This window comes from Tachypleus tridentatus, chromosome 9 (assembly GCF_004210375.1).
Source record: "Tachypleus tridentatus isolate NWPU-2018 chromosome 9, ASM421037v1, whole genome shotgun sequence".
NCBI lineage: Eukaryota > Metazoa > Arthropoda > Merostomata > Xiphosura > Limulidae > Tachypleus > Tachypleus tridentatus.
The window spans coordinates 143,830,767-143,854,827 of record NC_134833.1 but is presented as its reverse complement, the minus strand read 5'-3'; the positions used below and the strand labels follow the sequence as shown (position 1 = coordinate 143,854,827).

Sequence of the window (24,061 nt, the reverse complement as noted above, 5' to 3'; positions counted from 1 at the left end):
TTGGCTACCAATTAGCTATCTATTGTGAGAGGGGTGATGTACTTTATTTATTGTGTGTTATTCTATTCCTTTTCAGGATCCCTCTTGTCATTATAATTTGGATCCCACTCAGTGCTAAGTGTTGTCTGGTGAGATATGTTTTTTTCAAATCCACACTAGCTACAAGTAGACTAATAAGCAAAATTCTTGGAAACAAAAGCTCTGTTGAGATTGTGTATTTCATGAGATCATCTTGGTGCTTTCCAGGTATTGCACAATTATTCAGCACCAAACATAATATACAATAATGGACTGCTACTTATGGACTATCAGGAATAAAGCATAAAGGAATTTTGCCCATTCTGCTCCCCCACGGGTTGAATAAATCATGGTTGGTTTGCTTTTAAACATAGGGAAAATGATTCATCTATTGCACTATCACCTCATGACTCTCCAGTGCAAATTCTTCCCCCATTTCTTCATAATCAAGCATTGGAGTTCTTACCACTCCCAGTTTCCAGTCATTGGAGAGGTGGACAGTGATGTGTGAACACTATTCTACTCAAAGAGAAGAGGGCAAAGCTGAATAACCTCCCACCCATAACCCTAAATGATTTTTCACAGATGTTTAGTGGGAACAGAACTAGCCTAAACGGGAATCTCCTTGCAATTCTAGTTCAGAGTTGACATTGCACTATCCAGATGGGTTGAGTGTGGCTTTTCTTTTTAGTCATCATATTACTTTCCATGGTCATCAAAGAGGATTCTTGTCTCCTCATAATTCTGCACGTGGAGTGTCAAGTTCTTGATCCATTGGTTGAACATCTTTTGTTCCACAACCTTCTAATTCGAGGGGCAGTGGTGTTTACTTGTCTCTAAGGTTAAGGAGTTAAAACTCATGTTTTTAATCCCAGGCTGAATGATTTATATTTTTTTCAGGTTCAGATTCTTAATTCTCAGTTTGGTTTGTTGCATTCGGTGGTTCTTCAGGTTGGGGAGGAAGGCTTGTCCACTTAGGTGTTGTTTGTCTTTGCTTCTTAATTTGGGGGGCTTGCATGCAACATTTTGTAACTATGAAGTTAGGGTTCCTTAATACCAGATGTATCAGGTATTGTAGCAGGAATAAGTTTTAAAATAGATTCCTCTCCTTGCATGTTTCTTCTGACAGTGTTATAGTTTCAACACTTTGGCTCATTGGCCTTTACCTCCCATATTTTAGATTTCACGTTATCCAAGTGAAAATCGTACTTTTTCCAGTGTGACCTTAACCAGTGTTATATTGTATCTCAGTTTTTACACCCATTTTTCTATGGAGATGTTTTCTGTGTGAATCGTATGCTCACCGGTTTCTTCACCTTGTCAATTAATGTGTAATTTTCACATAATCCCATCCATTGTCCCACAGTGGACAGTGTTCAGTCTGATAATTTTGCCAGTCTTTAAAAAGTTTAGAAGTAATAACGCAGAGCTTATGTACAGGTGTAGTGCATTGACATAGGTGGAGAGAGGCACAAGATTAAAATTACAAAGAGCTATGTAGTGGGGTATAAAGACCAGAAGAAGCAAAATATAATTCACACCAATGCTTAGATGGACATTAAAGAGAAACTTTCATTGGAATAAGGCTAAAGTGTGAGAAGGGGGTAAGTATTATCAGAAATATGTTTTCAGTATAGGAAAATATAAACTTAGAGGGAAAGAAATCAGTGCAAGTAGTGAATAAAGCATATCCTCTGGTTTGGATGTGTTTAAGTTTTAATTGGAGTTTTCTTTTCCTATTTTAGTGCATGCTTCATTTGTCTTCAAAGCTCAACTATCACAACTTGGATGAAGAACTACTAAAACATTTTGCTCGACTTCAAGCAAAAGATGATCAGGTCAGCAGTTTTTTCGTTTGTTCATTAAGTTATAATTCAACAGGTGTCCAATGGTCAAGTTCTGTTTTGTCATTATCTTTTACATACAAATTCACTAAAAGCTGAAGTCATTGAAATGAAACCAGAACTGTGATTTTCAGAATCCTAGCATCAGTATTTTTCATTTTCTCATGTAATATTGTTGGTGCTTTTTTTTTTTTTTGTAATCTCAAGGTCACTCTCATTTCTTTTAAATGTAAAAGTTTATTTTAAATTATGGAAAGTTATATTTTAAAAAAGGTTACCATACATGTGTTTTTGAAGATGAGTTTTTAATTTCTAACAGTTAAATATGTAAATGAATGGTACGGTCTGTATATGAAATTGTTTGAAACTACTGGTAGACAGTGAATGTTGAAATTATTTAGACCGGACGAGAGGACTGACTCACTTGGTGGTTAGTATGCTGGATTTTTGATCCGAGTGTTTGTGTCGCATTTCTACTAAAACGTTGATTAATGTAGCTCAAGAGTTGGTGGTGGCACTGTTGGCTGGGTGCCTGTACACTGGTTCATTAGTTCAAATGTAGGAATGTTTGAGGTAAAATAACTGTTATGTAACTTTGTGCAAAATTCTGAAATAACTAAAGTCTTTTCTAACATTTTGTTTAACCCTTTTAACTACATTTTCTAAGTAGATTCTGAAGAAGGTGGTTTTAACCCTCTATGTAGATGTGTGTTAAAGCATGGAACTAACTCATCTTTTAACATATACTTTTCAATATTTGTATATATATGGTGTCAGAATTATGAACTATTAATTTTACCCAGCATTGTTTGTTTAGTGACAGTTTATCGTAGAAGAGAGTAAGTAACAGATACAATATATATATATATATATAAATCCTAAACCAAATTATAGATAAGCATTTCATAGGCTCTAGACATTATGCAAGCTGTACAATGGACAAAAGTACTTTTATTCTTCACATAAATATAACTTTGCATTCCAATTGGTCAGTTTGAATGTGACTGACGTTGTCAATTCAATTTATCTTGAGTACAAATATCTTTTCAACACATCTAATTTTTGTGTGTAAAACTTGTACATTTTGTGCAAATACACACTATAAGTTTAGAACTGTAGTTCAGTATTCCTTGTCTAGTATATGGTCACTTTAGTGGACCAAGTCTATGCATATTTGCATGAAGCATTAAAAAGTAAACTTAAGAATGCACTTACTAAAACATTGTATCCATGGATATTTTTTTAATTATTACAGGGAGGAATCCGAACAAATACGACAGTTTGTTTGGGAAAAATAGCAAGTTATTTGCATCCACAGGTAAAGTTTATTTCTTAAGTTTGTTTTTGTGAATATCTTTTGTTGTTTTAAAAAGAATTATGGTATAGCTATAGAAATTTTATGGCAGGTTTGAGGAATTTTTGCTGTTATTTAGATACAATCAAAAGAGTATTATTTGATAGAGATTTTAGAAATTGTCATATCACCAGATTTAGAGATAATCAAGAAATAATACTTAATAAATTGTCAATAAATCTTTTTTGACACTGCAGTCGAACCATAAGAAAATAATATTATCCAATACAGTGGTTAGTGGAACATTGCTGGTTGACATGAAGATTTTAGCCAGTCCATAAGATGGTTGAAATAAAGCAAGCTTTAAAGTATATGTAGTGAAATATATTCTTTTGTAACAAAATTTAAAAGTGCTTTTAATTTCTTATGAAGTTGCTCATGAAATTTTAGGCCCAGAACTAGTTGGCTCTCAAATTTTTTTTTTTTTAAAGTGTAAACTATAAAGATTTTCATCATCATGTTAACATGTCATGAAAGACATATTGTGTGACATGTAGGTTTTAGAAATGCAACATTTACATAGATATAATCAAGAACGAATTTTTAAGATATGTAATATAAACATTGTAATTGCTTTAAATATTAATTTGTTTAAACCTTTAACAATAAAATTTGTTGTTTTAAATTTAGGCTACTTTTTTCCACATTTGAATGAAATTGCAATAGAAAGCTAAAACAGCTTTGAAATGTGTTGAAGAAAGGATAAAAATTTTAAATATGGTATAATGAAGTTTTCTGAATCTATTTCGAAGTAAGACTGTAGTAACTATTTTTTATTGTTTAGAATAGTTGGACTCTCTGAGTTGTGAAATATTTTGTCGTTTTCAGACGAGACAAAAAGTTTTGATACCTGCATTCTCCCGTGCGATGCGTGATCCTTTCCCTCCTGCTCGGACAGCAGGAATTCTTGCACTTTCTGCTACACAGAGTTATTACACCCTACGAGACTGTGCCACAAGAATTTTACCAGCTCTTTGTGCTTTAACAGTTGATCCTGATAAATCTGTAAGAGATCAGGTGTGTAGCTACTCTGAACAGTCAGAAGTTATCATATTACAGTTTCTAAGCTATAGATCAGATATGTATCAATCTTGCTGCAAGTTTCTGAGCTAAAAATAAGGAACATAATGACTGTTTAAAATTAGAAGTTATCCATGCTGCAAGTTTCTAAAGAAATTAAAGAAAATTGGTCATGTTGTTTGTAAAATTTTCATCAGATATCACATCCATCATAAAGTATTAAAAATTTGTTCATAATTTCTAAAAACTGAGAAACTATTTTAGACTTTTTTACCACAGAACAGTTTTAGGTAACACTGTAAGGTTTTTTTATGATTATGTGATTTAAATTAAGTCTAATTTTTATAAGGATTGCACTCAGTTATTTGTAATATTATTATTCTTTGTATTTATTTTCCTCCAGGCATTTAAAGCGGCAAAAGGTTTCCTGAGTAAACTGGAGAAAGTTTCGGAGGACCCTAGTCTAGCTGAACAAATGGGTATGTCTGAATCCTAGTGTTAGGAGGTAGTTGAGTGCATATTCATTTATTGACTCCTCTGAGATGATTAAAATAGTGTATTGATAAGAAAGGTAAACCTACAGTTTAAAATATTTGAAAAATGTTCAGCTAGCAAGTTCTCACACTTTCCCACTACATTTTTAAATAAGCAAGTAAGAATATGTAGAATACACTAAATTAAAAAGTTATATATATGAATAGTCAAGTAAAAAATTAAATTATGCAGTATAAAATTAGAAGTGTCATATAGATTTTTAGTTTAATCAGTTAAAAATAAGATTCAAGAACAGTATAATATAGTTCCCATGAACAAAATTTGACTTTATTTCTAAAAAAAAAGTTTCATAGATTAATTATGATTAACTAAAATAGTACAAAAACATTTAAAATTATTAATCAATTTGAAGCTAAACTCCATACATTTCTGATTAAATTTACATATATTTCCAGTTCAATAAAAACACTTGTCAACCAACCAGCCATTTTATTAAATAAACTTCTTAATATGTTATTTGATAACATTGAAAATGTAAGTGTCAGTGATAAGAGACACACATTTGGGTGATAAAAAATAACCCATTTTAGAATATCAAAGAAAATTGCGAACAAGTAAATAATATTCAAACATTTGATTTCACCACATTGTACACCACAATTCTTATTTATAAAATAGTTCTTGTTATAAATTCATTAACAGAACAGTTCTATTATTCTTTCATGGAAGTGGAAGAAAGGAAATTTACTTTCAGAAACATAAAAGATACTCAAGTTTTTGCATTTATAATAATTATATTATTTTGTCCAATGACCAGCTATTTAAACAAGTAATAGGAGTTCCAGTGGGAGCTAACTATTCTACTTGTATTGGAAATATGTATCTTTATATTTATGAAAATAGGTTTATTTAGAATTTTATAACCTGTACACTTTTGCTTTAACTTAGATGAATAGATGATTTAGTGTCAATAATCATGAGATAATGTTATTAACAGTATTTATATGGTAGGTTTAGAAACTGAAAGTACTTCAATATCTGATGTAGAAGCACATTATTTAGATTTAGAAATTAAAATAATTGATAATGATATCAATCTAAAAAAATTTTTGATAAAATATTTTGCTTTTCCATTATATGGTTTCCCCTCTTTTAATAGCAATGTACCATACTGTTCTGTTGTAACTTCATACTTGTTCAGATTTTGTAAAATTTGTAATAAATTACAATATTTTATTGTTAATGTTGAAATATTAATACAAAAATTAATATTTAATAGATGTAATAAAGAAACTATACAAAATATTCTGTGATAAATATAAGAGTGTATTAAATAAATATAAAGAAGTAAAAATTAAGAAGAATTTACTGAAACATTTTAATTAGGTCATTTAAACAATTTTCCTCTACTTTTTTGTGTATGAACACCTTATCACACACAAAGACTTGTGTAGAGTCTGAAAATTAGTAGTTACAGTGGGCTTAATAAGTGGTGTGTAGGAGTTATACTTAGTAGTAACTGGTTGGGATTCTATATTAGTATAATTTGTCTACTATTCTATTAATTAGTGCTTTACTACTATAATGGGGGCTGGAATGCCAGTTTCAGGAGGTAATTTTTATCTTGCTCCCATATTTTAGAAGCTTAGTTTACTTTGGAGAACAGTCACCTTCCCACAACTGTCTGTAGGCAGTGGAGAGTTAATATAGATGTGGGATGTTGTGGGCTTGAGCACTCACATCTTACTCTCCTAATTTCTATTTCTTTTGATTATTATTATTTATTTGTATGAAATTCTTCATGTGAGATTGGCAAATGGAGGTTAAGGCTGAAAGAACAGGTATTCCCACCACAGTGTGGGTCTTATTTTCTCAGTCACCTATAAAATCTAGGGTATATTTTACATCCCATATAGCCTGTACCCAGGAGATTCTTTTGATTTGTCTTTGGGCTTTGATTTTTGTTTGGCATTGTTTTTGTTTATTGTGTGTTTATATATATTAAGGTGGTTCTTAGCTTCATGAAGCAAATTGTTTTTAACACTCCTACGAAAAGACGTTTCTAGTCCTGATTTCTTCAAGCCTGTTCCCCTGGCTATGGTTTCGCTAGATAGTAGATAGGGACAATGGGAATCTCGTTAATCCATTCATTAATGGATTTAAATGGCAACTTCATTTAAATACAAAATTATTAGCCTAATATTAATAACCTTTCAAGTTGCTCTGGGGCCTATTAGGCCCCACTTTTCGTAGGACTGTTAAATTGTTTTTACTCCTAACCTTTAATTTTTTTGTTGTTGAACTAAAACTTCTGCACATGAAATATTTTTTGAATACATCAAGTTTTAGGGGTTGTGCTGTGACTTTAAAGTTTTGATGAATATTTCGATTCAGGATACTTTCATAATAATAAAAAGGAGAACTTTAGGTGGCCTAAAAACACAAGCACTTGGGTCCTCCTCCCTAAAGAGGGAGTATTAGCCACTGAGAGGTGAGGTATCATGGTTGCCAGCCATTCATTGTTGCCTGATAAGCATAGATTTCCTAGAATAAGGAAACTTCCTGCAGTGTTCTATCACAACTAGAAGCAGATACTGGGTTTTGCTGTTCATCTCTTCTCAGGAGACAATTGTACTCTTCAATGAGAGCAGCTGCATGCTCTGCATGATCATTTGTGTCAGTGAGGCTGTTGACAACCTTGAGAGCCTCCTTATAATCCTTTCTAGCTGGCCAAATGTCTGGATCCTGTTCTAAGAAATCAGTGGACAGATGAAGTTTTTTAAAGAAGGATAGAGACCCTCCAGTCACAAGATCAAAGGACTGAAACTGTTCAATAGCTGCTGGATTGGCTGTCTGTCACTTAGGAGGATCTTCTGTTCTTTCAAATTCCCTTGTTGCCCTTGTCATAAGCTTCTTTGTAGAAGAGAACACAGATGGATAAAAAAAATGTAAAGGCCACCAGCTCCTCTGACAAGCACCAGAGGTGTGATGAGAACTTGTCTAGAACAGTTTTTAATACAGTTGTGTTGACAGTGGCATAGGCATGGAGAGCCTTTAGAAGATTCAGGTCATTGGTTGCTGCTGATGCAGACAGAGAAACTTCAATCCATGTCCATCTGTCAGTTTGAAATGATCATAAAAAATAAGAACTTGAGTGAATATATTTTCTTGGACATCCACCTAGCATGGTGCTTGGGACCAGATGCAATAAAGTGGATGCCCTGTGGAGGTGTGGCTCCCATGAAGATCAATAAGAACTGTATGAATTTCCAGTAGTAGTCATCACACAGATACTTTTGCTCTGTCAGTGACCTTTCAGCCCAAGCCACTAGCTCTGGGTCATTGATGAAATCAGCTATCTCCTTTCAATCAGCTGCATTTGCATATTAATTTCTGTTAATAAACTCCCACTGATCACTGTTGTAGCACTTCCCCTAATTGTTTTTCCCTCCTTAATGTGAAGGTGCATAAAGAAGGAAAGAGGTTTTGTTCCATCAATCCCATCACCTGGTTTGCAAAGGTAATCATTAGAACGAGTTGTCGTGACCAATCATGGATAGGTAAAAATTATTCTGAAAAAAAGTATGTGAAATTGATTAGAATTTAATGAAAAAAATTACTGTAAATAATAAATAAATGCTAATACTAATTGAATAAATAAATTTATCCCACAGGTCTGCTTGCATCAGATTATAACTGAACTATACAAAATTAAAAACTTCAAAATGTGCAGTACATAGCAAGGTCAACTAGAGAATGGTCAAAATCATAAATATAGCAGTGGAGAATAAATAATCAACTCCAAACATTTATGCAAGCCACATGTGTGAATTTACAAACTGTTTGCAGCCCTAAATTTAGTCCAAATGACTTAAAATTTCACCACAAGGGTTTTTCATACATACAAAAAATGTTGAGGGTTAGGAGCATTACTTTACTAACTTCTATTTTGAAGAACCACTTTCATATATATATAGTGAAATTAAATAAATACATTTAAATGAAGTTAAATAAGTAAACATAATCATGAAAAAGGCCTGTATTGGAAATAGCAAATGCCAACCTCTGATTAATTATATTATAACCATACATTTTTAAAAGCCAAAACATTGTAGCTGTACCCTAGGATCTTTTTTTAAAAATGCAGTGTATTTTGTTTAATTTTTTAATTTTAATGTGTTTTGTTTTGGCTTTTAAAAAACTGTGGTTATAATATATGTATAGTTTATATATATAGTTGAGCACTTTCAAAAGGTAGATTTTTCTTCAGGTTTTAAATATATCAATGAAAAGTAATAGTCTTTTAAAGTATTTAGTGAGTTTAAATCTAAGTTCTTTTGATTTTTGATTAATCCTAATAACAAACAAATTCAGTGATTTAAAGCCACCTCTATAATTTAACATTTATAGAGTAAACTTGAAAACACTATTTTTTACTGAAATGGGAAGTTGAAGTTATTCAATGCAAAATGAAAAGGAATTTGCAACTGAAAATTTAAAGATGTGGTTCATGCTGGAATGTGGATCTGGATGGACCACTTCTGTAGTTTTATATTAATATGAGCATTAGATATAAAAGTAAGATCTACACTTTTCATGCATACAATAAATGTGTTTCCTGAATTAAATTGAGATTTTGTGTATTTGAAACGAGAAATGTGAATATCTGCATTTGTTTTTTTTTACCAAGATATTTATAAGAAAAAAAATAGAAGCTTAGGAATTTTGTAAGTAATGTGTTGAGAGCACTTAATATTTATTAAAATAAAAAAATGTTAAATACTGTTGTTAATCAAAGAAGTATAGATTGACCAATTTTAATTTCTTTAAATATCTGAAACATTTTCATATTGACTCTAAACTGAAAAATTGATATTTTTCATACATGTTCTTAAAAACAGTGAGCACTTGTGTATGTTATTCCATACACTAATCTTCTGAGAAATACCAAATTGCACCGAAAATGATTTTTCTAAATGTATTATTTACAACAGAAATGTTTAGTTCATTACTCATTAGCAAACCTTGATCTCAACATATACACACATGGACACATTTTGTGGCTACTGTAGTGTATGGGCCCGATATGACCAGGTGATTAGGGCACTCAACTTGTAATCCGTAATCCCCGTCACATCAAACATGCTAGCTTTCTCAGCTGTGGGGGCGTTATAATGTGACGGTCAATCCCACTATTTGTTGGTAAAAGAGTAGCCCAAAAATTGGTGGTTGGTTGTAATGACTAGCTGCCTTTTCTCTAGTCTTACACTCCTAAAGTAGGGACGTCTAGTGCAGATGGCCCTCTAGTAGCTTTGCATGAAATTAAAAACAAACAAACAAACAAAACAAGCAGTGTATGAGCTTAGTTTCATCTGAATTGTTTTTAAGTGTAGTTAACTGTACAAGTATATTTTAAAATATTGTAAATGGTTATAATTTATATTCTGTATTACTTAGAGGCTGATGTTAATGCTGTTGGCTCTGGATCTTCTACTAGTACAGCAGCCAGCTGGGCAGGTTGGGCAGTTTCTTCCTTAACAGCTAAGTTTTACAAGTCCAGTCAACAGTCTCCTTCTAAACCTGCTACTACTCAAGCCAGTTCTCAGTTACCAAAACGTGAGACTATGATGCTACTTTATATTTTTTTTCTATAAGTTTGATTAGTGATGATCACATTTAAAAATTCCTTGTTTGCATTTTACATTGTTTATTTCTCAATTTTTGTCATTGTGTAAGTGTTATGTTCTCTTTCTACACTTATTATTTTCCATCTCTTGTTCTAAACAGCATTAAGTACTGTTTGTTGTTTTCTATTCCAATATTTATCAGTTGTCCCCTAGTGGGACAGTTGTAAGTCTTCAGATTTAGTGTTAAAATTAGGGTTTGATTCTCCTTTATGTATACAGAAGATATCCTTGTATGGCTTTACTATAAGAAAAATACACATACTTACCAATCTCAATTTGTTGTTTCCACATACCTCTGTCATTGTCCAGCGACTGTTTCCACACACCGTCATGATCCATCTATTGTTTCCACACACCGTCATGATCCATCTGTTGTTTCCACACACCACTGTCATGTCTGTCTGTTGTTTCCATGCACCACTGTCATGTCTGTTTGTTGTTTCCACGCGCCACTGTCATGTCTGTCTGTTGTTTCCACGCGCCACTGTCATGTCTGTCTGTTGTTTCCACGCGCCACTGTCATGTCTGTCTGTTGTTTCCACTCGCCACTGTCATGTCTGTCTGTTGTTTCCACGCGCCACTGTCATGTCTGTCTGTTGTTTCCTTGCACCACTGTCATGTCTGTCTGTTGTTTCCTTGCACCACTGTTGTTGTTTGTCTATTGTTTCCTCGCACCACTGTCATGATCCATCCATTGTTTCCACACACCACTGTCATTGTCTGTTGTTTCCTCGCACCACTGTCGTTGCTTGTCTATTGTTTCCTCGCACCACTGTCGTTGCTTGTCTGTTGTTTCCTCGCACCACTGTCGTTGCTTGTCTGTTGTTTCCTCGCACCACTGTCGTTGCTTGTCTGTTGTTTCCTCGCACCACTGTCGTTGCTTGTCTGTTGTTTCCACGCACCACTGTCATGTCTGTCTGTTGTTTCCTTAACACCACTGTCATGTCTGTCTGTTGTTTCCTTGCACCACTGTCGTTGTCTATCTATTGTTTCCTCGCCCCACTGTCGTTGTCTGTCTATTGTTTCCTCGCACCACTGTCGTTGCTTGTCTATTGTTTCCTCGCACCACTGTCGTTGCTTGTCTATTGTTTCCTCGCACCACTGTCGTTGTTTGTCTATTGTTTCCTCGCACCACTGTCGTTGCTTGTCTATTGTTTCCTCGCACCACTGTTGTTGCTTGTCTATTGTTTCCTCGCACCACTGTCGTTGCTTGTCTATTGTTTCCTCGCACCACTGTCATTGCTTGTCTATTGTTTCCTCGCACCACTTTCATCCTCCAATTTTTTGTGTTTTCAAACCACTTTACGTTGGTTTTATTTACATTTTACTGTTGTGTTTTTAACATCTGTCTTTTGTGTTTCTAGCGTCTTCAGATTCTAGTCATTCTGTGGTGTCTGATCATTCTCATGCTGCTGCAGCCACTATTAAAGATGATCATCAGGATTCTGGCTCAGATTATGAAGAAGAGTGGAATGATTGGGGGGACATAGAGGCTAGTATCATACTTTAAAACATTTAGTGAGTGACAAATGCTTGGAATTTGTGTTGTGATCAAAGATAGAAACTTATGTTTTAATTTTGTTTTTTTCCCCCTACAAGGACTCTTCTGTTACTTCATTAACCACAGCTGTGCCTACTCCATCTTCAAAACTAGAGGGATGGGATGTGAATGAGGATTGGGAAAGCTTTGAAATTGATCCTGAAAGAGCAGAAAGCAATAAAATAGTAAGTTTTATTTTGAATACAAAACTGCCCTCCAAGCTGAACTTGATGGGAAATAAACATTCAGTACATTGGACAAATTTATGGAGTGTTTTCCTGATTGTGTAAAACTTGTGTAATGTAGGTTTGTCAAGCAGGTCCCACCTCTTACAAAACCTACTGCAAAGTTTGACTCATTGTATTGCTTAATTTAAAATGATTTGCCTTAATAATTTCTTTTATTTAGCTTCTTGAACTTAAATGTTAAACTGAATATGTATGGAGTAATTTGTTTAACATCTTTATCATTTCCACCCATACAGTTACACATGCTAGACACCATCTCCATCTGTACATTTACACCAATTACAGTAATAAAAAAAAACAACTTTTCCATGGATGATAAAGGGTTAAAGAGAAAAATGAAATAAAAATGACCAAAAATTTACATTGCAGAATTTCTGATGATATCTTGTTCCTTAATAGCTTGTGTCAAACATGTATGTATAATGGCTTTCGATTGTAAATTACATAAAATCTGTTTAGTATACCTTTTGTTCTTTCTTTATATTTTCACAGTTGAATATATAGTGACAATTTACTCTTTCAGTTAAGAGCAGGTTATCTTAATTTAATAGCAAGATATTCAAGTTTTCTAAATTGGAATTCCTCCTAAGAATGGAGGATGATGCAGGAAACACTGGAGGTGAGTACAGTGGTTTTGATGATAGTTGATGACACTACTGATGGTGTGGGTTTCAGCATTACAGTGTTCTTTTATTCAATAACAGAACTTCCTAGTGTTTGGTCCATTATAACCCTGGCTCATCTTAGGTATGCAAATTTGTATTCTGCTTGTGAGCTTTTCCAGCTGATGTTGTTTGTCTTCAGAGTTGAAGATTCCTTTTAACTTGGGCTATGTTTGAAAGGTATATTTTACTTGAACTACTGGATGTACTATTTAATAATTTTCTTAATCCAGTATGAAATTGTACCAAAGTAGAATTTGACTGATGACATTTTTGGACATTTTACCACAGATGAGGTATTAGGTTTTTCAGTTTTCTGTTTAGAAATGACATTGGAAAACAATTTATTCCAAGCAGTTGCTTAATGTTCCCAACTTCTGCTTCAAAACGCTTTTGGTTTACTGATGTTTTAAACACTTTTTGTATAGCATAATTTTGATCAGATTTTCTTTAACCCTCTTGCATTGGATAAGTCAAAGTGCACGTCACAACCTTTTACAGAGTTACATTCAAAACTTGATTAAGCCAATTTATTATCATTGTATTAGAATAAATTTGGCATCAAAATGTAGTTGATAGATAAAATTTTAATATTTAAGTTTGCTCTGTCTTCCCTCATCTCTAATGTATTTACCAGCTCTCTGAGAGGTACAGAATTTGATGTAAATTATTCATTATGATAAAGTTCTAATACTCAGGTAAAGAATAATTTTTGTAGCCTTCAATACTATTTGGTTTCAGAGCCATAAACTAGAAAATCAGACCCATCCTGTTATGCCTACCTGTCACATCCTCTCTTTTACAAACTGTCAGAGTTTTATTCTATCAAATGACATATGATATTTTTTTCTGTATAGAGAATTGTCTAATTTGCTTATAACTCAAACTTTATTCCCTTGGGAAACACAAGTGAGCTCAGCTGACTATTTAGAGGTTTTATCTCATAGTTAGAAAGCTAGAAAAATTATGATAGTTATAGAACAGTTTGCATTTTCATGTTCTGTTATTCTGTGTTCTTAGTGTATTATTTAACAGATTACTTAGTGTTGTAGTATCATTAGTATAAAAGTAGGATTCATTTTAGTTGATAGTCAACAAGAAAAAAGTGCAGTTAAGCACTATATTTTTGTTTTTCATCAATATTTATTTTTTATTATAAAAGTACCTAAAATGAGAAAGTAAGACTCGTTGGGTTAGATATACTTGCAATTAATGTATACTTACATAGTTTGGTAGGGTAATGTGAGCTACACATGTGAGCTGAATGATTTACAACTAGTGTGGCAGGATCATTAATGAGACATGGTTCAAACGGCAATAAAACAATGAAATTAAATATAAATAGATTTATAATGATACAAGCTTTAAGCTATTTAGCATAAACAATTGTGGTTTCCTGTTACAGTTTTTACAGAACAAAGGAAAGGATAACTAAGAATTATTTCCTTTTATTGTGATTACAAAGTCTGTCAAATTGACCAACCTTATACAGAGTTAGGTTATAGAAAATAACAGATATAAAATGTTTCTAAAAAAACATTTGATATTTATTTCAGGGATATGCAAAGGAAATTTGAATATTTCATATGTCATATGAAGAAAATGTTTTAAATCTTAATATGAAAATCACTTTACAGTCACAACAGTCAGCACTCTAACACCATAAAATTCTGAACAGAATTTTAGTAAAAATACTTAATTTAAAAATTCTGTTTTTTGTCTACAGAATACATTTAAAGTTTACTAAAAGCTTGCCAAATTTTGTGATTCTTTATGTACTTTCAGAATCATTGTGCATATACCATTATGATTATGTGGTTATCGTCATGTAAATACATGAACCCATTACAATGAGGTTAAAGATTGTAGGAATGAAGTTTTGAAATGTGAGTGACATCCAGTGAAATTAGACTTACGATACACTTTATTGGCTAGTATACCCTGGTTTTAAAACATAAACATCTAAGACTTTGTCTTTTTTATATTTTCAATGACAAAATTTTTAAAAAAGGTGGAATTTGTTAAGTGACTTGACATGTTAAATATCGAAAAAGTGTCACGAGTTTTTCTCTTGTAATACTCAGGCTTAACATGTTCAGGAGAGGAATGTAATAAAACATTTTTTTGAAAGCATGGGAAAATGTTAAGAAGGTCAGAAGCAAGATTAGAGCCTGTAGCTGCTCCATCAGTTTATTCATAAATTTTACCAGTAACATAATATAGGTTTATTTGGTCACACAATGTGTTTTGAAAACATCATTAGTCATACTGTATACAACTTTATTTTCAATAAACACAAGGTTGAAACATAGGTCAATCAATCGTTTTATTTAGAGGTAAATTTGAAAAAAAGAGGTTCAGTACCATAAACCTATCATCATCAAACTCTTTTAAGTTAATGATTTATTCAAACATATTCTTAACAGAATATGCATTTTATACAAAATATTTCAAAAACGAGATGAAACTTGCTAATGGCTGATGACAGGTTCATACAAAACAATTGATCTAACTGAAACTCCCTGTTAGCTTTAAGAAGTCCATATAGAACCCCACACTGAGCTGTGGTTTGATGCTTTGTTATGAAAATATAAAGAACATAACGTGAACTCCAGTTGATAAATATTAGGAGGACTAAAAGCTTTTGCTATAAGGTAAATAAACTCAGTGCTGTGTGGGAAATTAAATATCTGCACTGTTGTGCTCTTTGTATTGACACTTTTGGAATATGTTATTTATTTTTGTGTGAAATATCCTGTAATGGATAGAAATGTTATATCTGATTAATCATTCTGATATCACTTCCATAGAGAGACCAATAAACAGGATATTGTTAAAGATATCAATTTTTATCCAGTTATTAAAAGTAAAATTTCAGGAAATAGTGTTGTCTCGCCAAGTTGCAGTACTGTTTTCAAACTACTTTATCATAGGCCTAGTTCTGTTTTTAAATTACTTTATCATAAGGCCTAACCTACCTCTCTTACACTATTTTAAAACCACTGTCAGAGATGTATCCTTCCATTTGCTGTACTAATTTCACACTACTCAATTGTAGGCTTAAATATTTCATTCTGGTACTGTTTTAAAATTTCTGTGCTTCAGGCTTAAAATTTCCTTACATGGTACAGGTATAATTTTTTAATGAAATTAATCTATGTTATTGTATTTTAATTAACTTATTTGTTTAGGTTTCTTCAAGTAGAGGGGATTGGAGTGAGGGTTTGCATGAAGATTTTATTCCAGCAGACCCTAAGTTAAAACCAGCTAGTTCCTACAACTGGAAGACCCAACCATCTTCAGTATCAGATGATGTTTTCTCCTCTCTTGGAGTTTCTTCCAAAATGGTGAGTTAAGCATTCTAGAAATGCCTAAAGTACCACTTCCAAAGGATATTGCACTTTCACATGTATTGACTTGTGTGACCAGCATGACTAAAATATAAATAAAACATATTTGATGCATAAAAACCTTGAACCATAATTTTTTTGCATTTAAAAGACCCAAAAGACATTTTACAGTATGATTTCAGAAAAAAAATATTTATGCCTTTAAATAAAAAGCAAGATTAATAACTGGCAATCATTATTACTTTCCAATAATTCAGTATAATCACATCTTTTGTAGTTTCGTCACTGGTGAATGTGTCATGTACAAAATCACGTCTTTTGTAGTTCTGTAGCAAGTGAATGTGTCCTGTACATAATCACGTTGTTTGTAGTTCTGTAGCTAGTGAATGTGTCCTGTACATAATCACGTCTTTTGTAGTTCTGTAGCTAGCGAACATGTCCTGTACATAATCACGTCTTTTATAGTTCTCTAGCTAGTGAATGTGTCCTTTACATAATCACGTCTTTTGTAGTTCTCTAGCTAGTGAACGTGTCCTGTACATAATCACGTCTTTTGTAGTTCTGTAGCTAGCGAACATGTCTTGTACATAATCACGTCTTTTATAGTTCTCTAGCTAGTGAACGTGTCCTGTACATAATCACGTCTTTTGTAGTTCTGTAGCTAGTGAACGTGTCCTGTACATAATAACGTCTTTTGGAGTTCTGTAGCTAGTGAATATGTCCTGTACATAATAACGTCTTTTGGAGTTCTGTAGCTAGCGAATGTGTCCTGTACATAATCACGTCTTTTGGAGTTCTGTAACAAGTGAATGTGTTTTGTACATGCGTTTTGAGGTTCTGTAGCTGTTGTAGATGACTTGTGCATTCTTGACTTTTAGAAACATATATCTAGTTTGCATAACATTATACATAGTTAGAATCTTTAGGAGTTTTAAAAAGTCAGTCTTTAATGTTAAGTCATAAAGTCCGTGGCAAAACAAAAGCCATTGTAGTTGCATTAAACAGAACACAACACCATGGAAAATGCCATGATATGTCATAATAGTAGTCTTCAACATAAACACATTTTAATACACAAGTGATATAAGACAAGCATACTTACCAAGCTAGGTAAACAAAAAAACTGACTTAAGGTTTTTGTTTTACTTAAATATTTTTGGTGAATTCATAAAATCAGAAGTAACTATTCAAGTTAATCCTTGAGCATCAACTTTGTCACATCCTGCCCATACAGTAACATTCTTCATTTTTCAGATAATGTAAAACAGAATGCTTATTTTCTTTATAGTAGCTAAAATCTGTCAAACTATTGCAAATTTAAGAAATAAACTTTTCCTCCAATAGTAAAACATTCAGTAATCCAAAACAAAACTACATATTATGACAGTGTATGTTAGTCCTGGTTTTGAATCATGTTCTGATTTAAACAAATAAAATCTAAATTCTTCAAGCCAGAGAATTATCAGTCATTTTAGTGAGTGGTTTATCACTGAAAGATGGCCAGTGCTCTAGAAACTTGCTTGCAAATATCTGGATTGATAGGCCTACGCATTCAAAACAATAGTGTGAACATTTGCAGTTTGAAATGATTGTATCATTTAATTTTTCCAAGTTATTTATCATAATTTTTATGTAAAAATCTTAATATCTAATGTTAATCACAGGATAAATTAATGAATTAAAGGATAAAACAGTTAAGATTTTTTTTTCTGTTGTACTTCCTATTTATTAAAAAAAAAGTTGCAGCTTTTCTAGTAGCCTTACTCTGCCATTTGTAATGTACACCTGTTCATAAGAATCAATAGTTTTATTGTACTCTTTCATGTCTGTGGTATCGTCTTTGGAAATGATTGATAAAAATATCCTGTATTTATTTATGTCATCGCTATGTATATTTATTCAGGAAACAAAGAAATCATCAGAACACCAGAGTAGTAGAATAGAAAACCAGATGGTTACAAAGTCAGTGGATGACAAATGGGGTGACTGGAATGATCAGTTCCAAGGTAATTGAACTGTTATCAAAACTATGCTTACTTAGGTCCTGAAAATCATATTCAATTTGTACCTATTTAGTGGAGAAGAAAATATGGATGAATGCAGTGTAGTACAGTTAGAAGGTTAAGTCTAAAAGCTCAATAAGTATGGAATGAATTTTGTGTAATTGCACTGTAGATTTATAAAGATTAAAGAAGACCAGGTAAAAGTTAGGGTATCTGTTTGAACAACACATGAAAGGGATAGGAAGCCCAGTTGACCTTTATACAAATTATTAAACAGATGAAAACTGAGAGGAATTTAGATGGAGATTAGTTGACAATTGGCATTGAAATTTCAATTGCCAAGAAGTAAATATCTAGGGTGCTTAAACATAGATTTATCTTCCTCTGCCCTGCATGAGGAAATTGTTGTTTAATTAGAGCATATTACCTATTGAGGAAGGGTAATTTTAGGTGTCACGATGTAAGATTTTGATGAACGAGGTGTGAAGCAGAGAAGACAGTTTCTGGTGAGGTTGAATGGATGATAAGACCAGAAAAAAGTATGATAAAAACAAATATTCCAACAAATGGTTCTTTTCAGGGCATGGCAGGAATCATTGTAGTTGAGCTTTATATGAAAGCAATAGTCTGTTTCTATGACACTTGAAAGGGTTAAGGGGCCTGGTTTTCTATGTAATAAGTAAATATGTTCTGTACACGTGTTTTGAGGTTCTGTAGCTATTGTAGATGATTTGTGCATTCTTGACTTTTAGAAGTATATATCTAGTTTACATTACATACACATAGTTAGAATCTGGGGTTTTAAAAAGTCAGTCCTTGATGTTAATTCATAAAGTCCATGGCAAAACAAAGGTCATTGTAGTTGCATTAACCAGAACACATCACCATAGAAAATTTAATGGAAAATCTATTTCAACAGTTTAGGAAAGGTTAAAGATGATCCCAGTATGGAAGAGTAAGGCCTCTTTAAACAACTTATAAAAGGGAAAAGAGGTCCTGTAGAGCAATGAATGGATGAGTAAGTTTGTTCAATGAACAAAATATGGAGGAGTTGTAAGCTCTGTTTCATACAGGAATTACATTTTGTTTTTTATATGCATAACTTAGAAACCATTAAGCCAAGAGCAAAGCTAGAGATTGAATAGATTTAATATGCAACTAAACTGGATAAAAATGGTTAATGAGTACAAGTTTCTGTAAAATATTTTGAGTTTGGGGAGAGAAGGTGGAGTACATTGATAAAATTTAGTTTACTTGTTTTAAAATTTTTTAAATGCCATTTGTGTAGAGTATCACCAGAGTTTTCCATACACGTTGTTTTTCTCTGGATGTGTATCTGTACGGCTGTAAAACTGATAAAAGTGACCGTGAATTCACAGATAAAACACAGAATAAGACTGAAGAAGTAAGGAAAAAACGAGAGGAAAGACGACAACAGAAACTAAAAGAATTTCAAGCAAGAAAAGCTGCTCGACAGGGAACTAGTGGTCCAATGAAATTGGGTGTTAGAAAAGAGCATTAATGTTTGAAACAGACTTGCAGTAAACTTATCCTTTCTACCGACTGTGTATATTCGTTTCACAGCTATATGAATGTTTAACTGAAGCACTTGATGTGTGTATGTATTAAACATGACTTATTTTTTTACTTGATAGCAAAAAACGTCTGTATTTTTGACTTGTGGAAAGTTAAATAACACTTTGTGTACAAAAACAAGTGCAGTGTTTATGTAAACACACTGGCTTTGAATACTTCCCTTATTCATTTGTTTTCTTGCAATATTTTGGACAAACACAGAGGTAAAAATCACAACAGTATAATCAGTATTTTGCAGTCTTTAAGAGGTTAAGTTCTTGAAGTACAGTTTTTAAAATCTATGTTTCATACTTAGAAACCTCTTTTCTTCCACCAACTCTGTTTTCACTTTCGCCTGCAGTATAAATTAAAACTGTGTGAAAAGCAGGGTGAAAATATGTATTTGGTGTGTAGAAGCTTATTTGTAGTAACGAGAACGGAAAATATAGTTTATATAAGGATTCTTCAGCATTGTAATACAGCTCACTATTATTTTCACTTCTTATAATCAAGCATTACAAATGCTATTTGTGATGGATTAATGTATATTTCCAACTCTCGTAACTGTACTAGACTTGCTTTAACAAACAGCCAAAATAACCATGGAATATAAACATGAGAGCCAAGACCATTCAGATTGGTAAGGTTTTAGTGTGTCCATTCTTACTCTGAAACTAGGCACTGGGTATATTTAGTGTTGTAGTGTTATGTTTGATTTTTTAATTGAGTATTCTTATGCTGAAATATGTATGTGTGTATGTATATATATAACTAGTAGGTTATTTGTACTATAATCAAACACTATAGTAGTTCCACTTGCTTTAGTAAATACCAACCCAAGTTACACAGGCAAACTGTAAAAGTTTATATTTTATCATTTGAAATAAGAAACCCTTATTTATTATTACAGTTAGAAAAAGTGAATTTCTTATTTGTAGAACTGTCACCCCTAATCCTGCACAATGAAAGACTTGGTCTCTCCTAGACCTCAGTAAAGTCTGGTACATTAACATCATTACTGGCATTATTTTCTTAAGAATGTTTTATTTGACCTGATGCAACCAATTTGGTGAGGCATCAGTCATGCATACTCCCTAGAATAACAAAATAAGGTAATTTTGTTAATTAGTTAACTGCTTTGTTAATTAGATGAGTCATTCATCTTGGTTATTGAACACAGCACCCAAATGTCATTTTGATTTAGTAAATTATTCTTATATTTTGAGCAAGAGGTTTTAAATAAATCATGTCTCATTAGCAGCAAATAATAATTTAGTTTCGTGATGTCAGAAAAACACATAGGTTCAATAAGACTTGATAGAAGACGAAAACCCTATAACCCAAGTTCTTTTGAAAAGTGGACCTTTGTGAAACTTAATTTCGTCATCTTAATGCTAATTGTAATAACCATTATTAAAGCATAAGGTTTAATTGTTGCTTTATTCTATGTCATGGCTGTTGTATAGGGATTCTATCATTTAAAAAAATATAAATACACATTTTTGCAGGATTATACATTAAACTGTTTAAAAGACAATTCAAATCTACAAGTATTTAGTTAGGTTCCAATATTCCCATAATTTAAAGTTTTCATCAACCAGAGTTTAGGTTTTTTTTACATCAAACTAACTTTGTATTTCAGGTGAATAATAATAATAAAAAAAACTATTATACTAAAAATTATAGAACCAACATCCAATATTAATATTCAACAGTCAAGTAAAATAAAACCAAAAGGAAGAACTGCATTAAAATTAGCAAATCCAAACCTCTGACTAGTAGTATTTTTTAATAAGCAGAAATAATAATTTTTGTGATGTTTTTGATTATGCTTGTTTTTATTTATCTGAAAAGATTATTACTCCCACATTATAGGGCCCAGCATGGCCAGGTGGGTTAAGGCATTCGACTTGTAATCTGAGGGTCGCAAGTTCAAATCCCCATCACACCAAGCATACTTTCAGCCATGGGGGCATTATAATAGTGGTCAATCCCACTATTTGTTGGTAAAAGTAGCCCAAGAGTTGGCAGTTATAACTAGCTGCCTTTCCTCTAGTCTTACACTGTTAAATTAGGGACAACTAGCACAGATAGCCCTCATGCAGCTTTGTGTGAAATTCAAAACAAACCCCATTATAGCCTGTAGCATAGGAATCCTTTTAATTTTTGTTTAATAGAAAAAAAAAATATATTTATATGAGGCCTATTAAATTGTTCTTCCAAGGTTGCAGTAGTTATTATAAGCTGGTTTATATCAGAATGTTTTAGTTTTGCTCAGATTAAATTGAGTTGGATGAACACAAGAATTTTTACACAGTTGGGTGTGAGAGTTTATGTAAAAATTCAGTTGCCTAAATCATGGGTAAAAGTTTAGTAGCTATTTACTTAATTTAGGCTTCATTGGGAGGATGAGCACAATCTTTTTTACTCATAGCATAGTCTCTTCCAGCTTCACTAATTATTTTGAACATACTGGAGTTGGGACCACATCATATTCACTTCATCCAGTGGTTCCCAACCTTGGATTCATAAAGGTAACACAGTCTCATTAAACAAGTTTTATAATAATGCTATTTAATTGCACACTCAGTTATACATGTATTTTAGTTTATAGTGAAAAATGGGAAAACAAGTAAACTATTAGTTAATACAAACAGTTTGTCAGGTAGATGGAATCTTTCAAAAACATGGGTTCCATGGTGGGAAAAAAAATAGTAAAAAGGGGTCCTTGGTGGTAAAGTGGTTGAGAACCACTGACTTAATGCATACCAAAAAAATGCATGAACTGTCCTTGAACCCAGGATTAGAGAATTCCTTTAAAGGATCTCCCACCTGATCCAGGACATTTGACAGCAGAATGCATAATACAGGACAGTTCAGGAAACTGGATATGACCTTTAAAACTGAAAATACTTTAATTCTCAATAATTGTCAGAACACAAATAGAAGGTGGATAGACTGATTATGATGAATAGTTTCTTTTTCAAACTTCTTGAATGTAAGCCTGTGAACAATAGAAACACCATTACCTGTAGCTTGAAGACGTCATCATTCACTAACTTCAGTAGATGTAGTTGAAGAGTTATTGATGGCAATATCAATAAAGTAGTTTCAAATCAGATTCTAGCCTGAGTAACTATAGCAGTGAAACTGGTGATACAGTGCATCCAGAAATAAAAGATATTTCACAAAGTTTTCTTTGAAATTAAGTGGAAAAAAGCTGTTAAAGCAGGTGTATAGTCTGGTGTAGGTAGGTTTCTATTAAAGACGTACATCAAAACATTCTCGTCTGTTGAAAACATGTCAGGAAAAAGTTGAATATTCACACTCAGTGTTAACATATTCAGAATTCAAATATTTTACACATTTCACAAACTGATATTCATTTTGAAATATTACAAGCACGTCATTAGCATAGCAACCGTAAAGGAGCACTTTGAATTTAATACAACAGTTTCTCGGCCATGGCAGGTGCTAAGTTTGACCCTATCAATCTAATGTTGAACTGAAATCAGACTTTCATGGAAAATTTTACCTGTTGTCTGAAAAGTTTTCCACTTCGCCCTTTAACAAGTTGATTTTGGAAAACACGAGTAAGATGCAGGCTAAGTCTCATCTAGGGAAAGGTTACTAAACAGAGTTGCAATATCTAAACCAACATCACCAAGCTTCAAATTGCTAACATAATCAGAATCTTTGGTAACCCAAAAAAATGTGCCAGCATGGAAATCAATGGTTCCAATGTCATTATGAAAAATACTACTACTATTAGGACTACTGAACTCAATATAAGAATTTTTATTTCATTATCCCCTTATGCAAGTGTTCTCTTTTTTAATGCAGTTTAACATTTGGGGCAATGGAGACTGTTTTAATAGTATTGTTACCCTTACACTTTAATATTTATATTTTTGCACATTTATATGCTAGCTTCTCTTATTTACATTAAGCCTTACCAAGTAATTAATTTGAAGGTGGTATTTGAAATAAATGGAAACAGACAATGAAAGTAGGTTGATTTTGAACTTAATTGTGTGACCTGTTTTATGAATAACTAAGTTTTTAAATTGGGTATATAATTATTAAAACAACTTTCATGAGATAAAACAATTTTTGAATATAGTTTCTAATTTTAAATAAAAGTTAAAATTAAATAAAAAAATAAGAAAAATGTATGGATTTTGAATAAAAGCATCATTGTGACTGAGGTTTCAGTGTGAAACTAGACTGATGTTAAATTACAGGAATTTTATATAAAATACTTC

General features: G+C 32.5%; 1 protein-coding gene across 1 annotated transcript in view; it reads left to right on the top strand.

Annotated features, from left to right (window-relative positions):
• LOC143226572 (N-terminal kinase-like protein) overlaps window positions 1-24,000 on the top strand; it is a 61,206-nt gene extending 37,206 nt beyond the window's left edge. Inside the window, 10 exon segments of the mRNA XM_076457720.1 lie at window positions 1,764-1,856; window positions 3,118-3,180; window positions 4,045-4,233; window positions 4,640-4,715; window positions 10,189-10,347; window positions 11,783-11,910; window positions 12,018-12,143; window positions 16,060-16,215; window positions 18,122-18,224; window positions 19,601-24,000. Of these exon segments, the coding sequence (XP_076313835.1) occupies window positions 1,764-1,856; window positions 3,118-3,180; window positions 4,045-4,233; window positions 4,640-4,715; window positions 10,189-10,347; window positions 11,783-11,910; window positions 12,018-12,143; window positions 16,060-16,215; window positions 18,122-18,224; window positions 19,601-19,743 (1,236 nt within the window). The 3' untranslated portion in view covers window positions 19,744-24,000.
• Window positions 24,001-24,061: the final 61 nt, after the last annotated feature.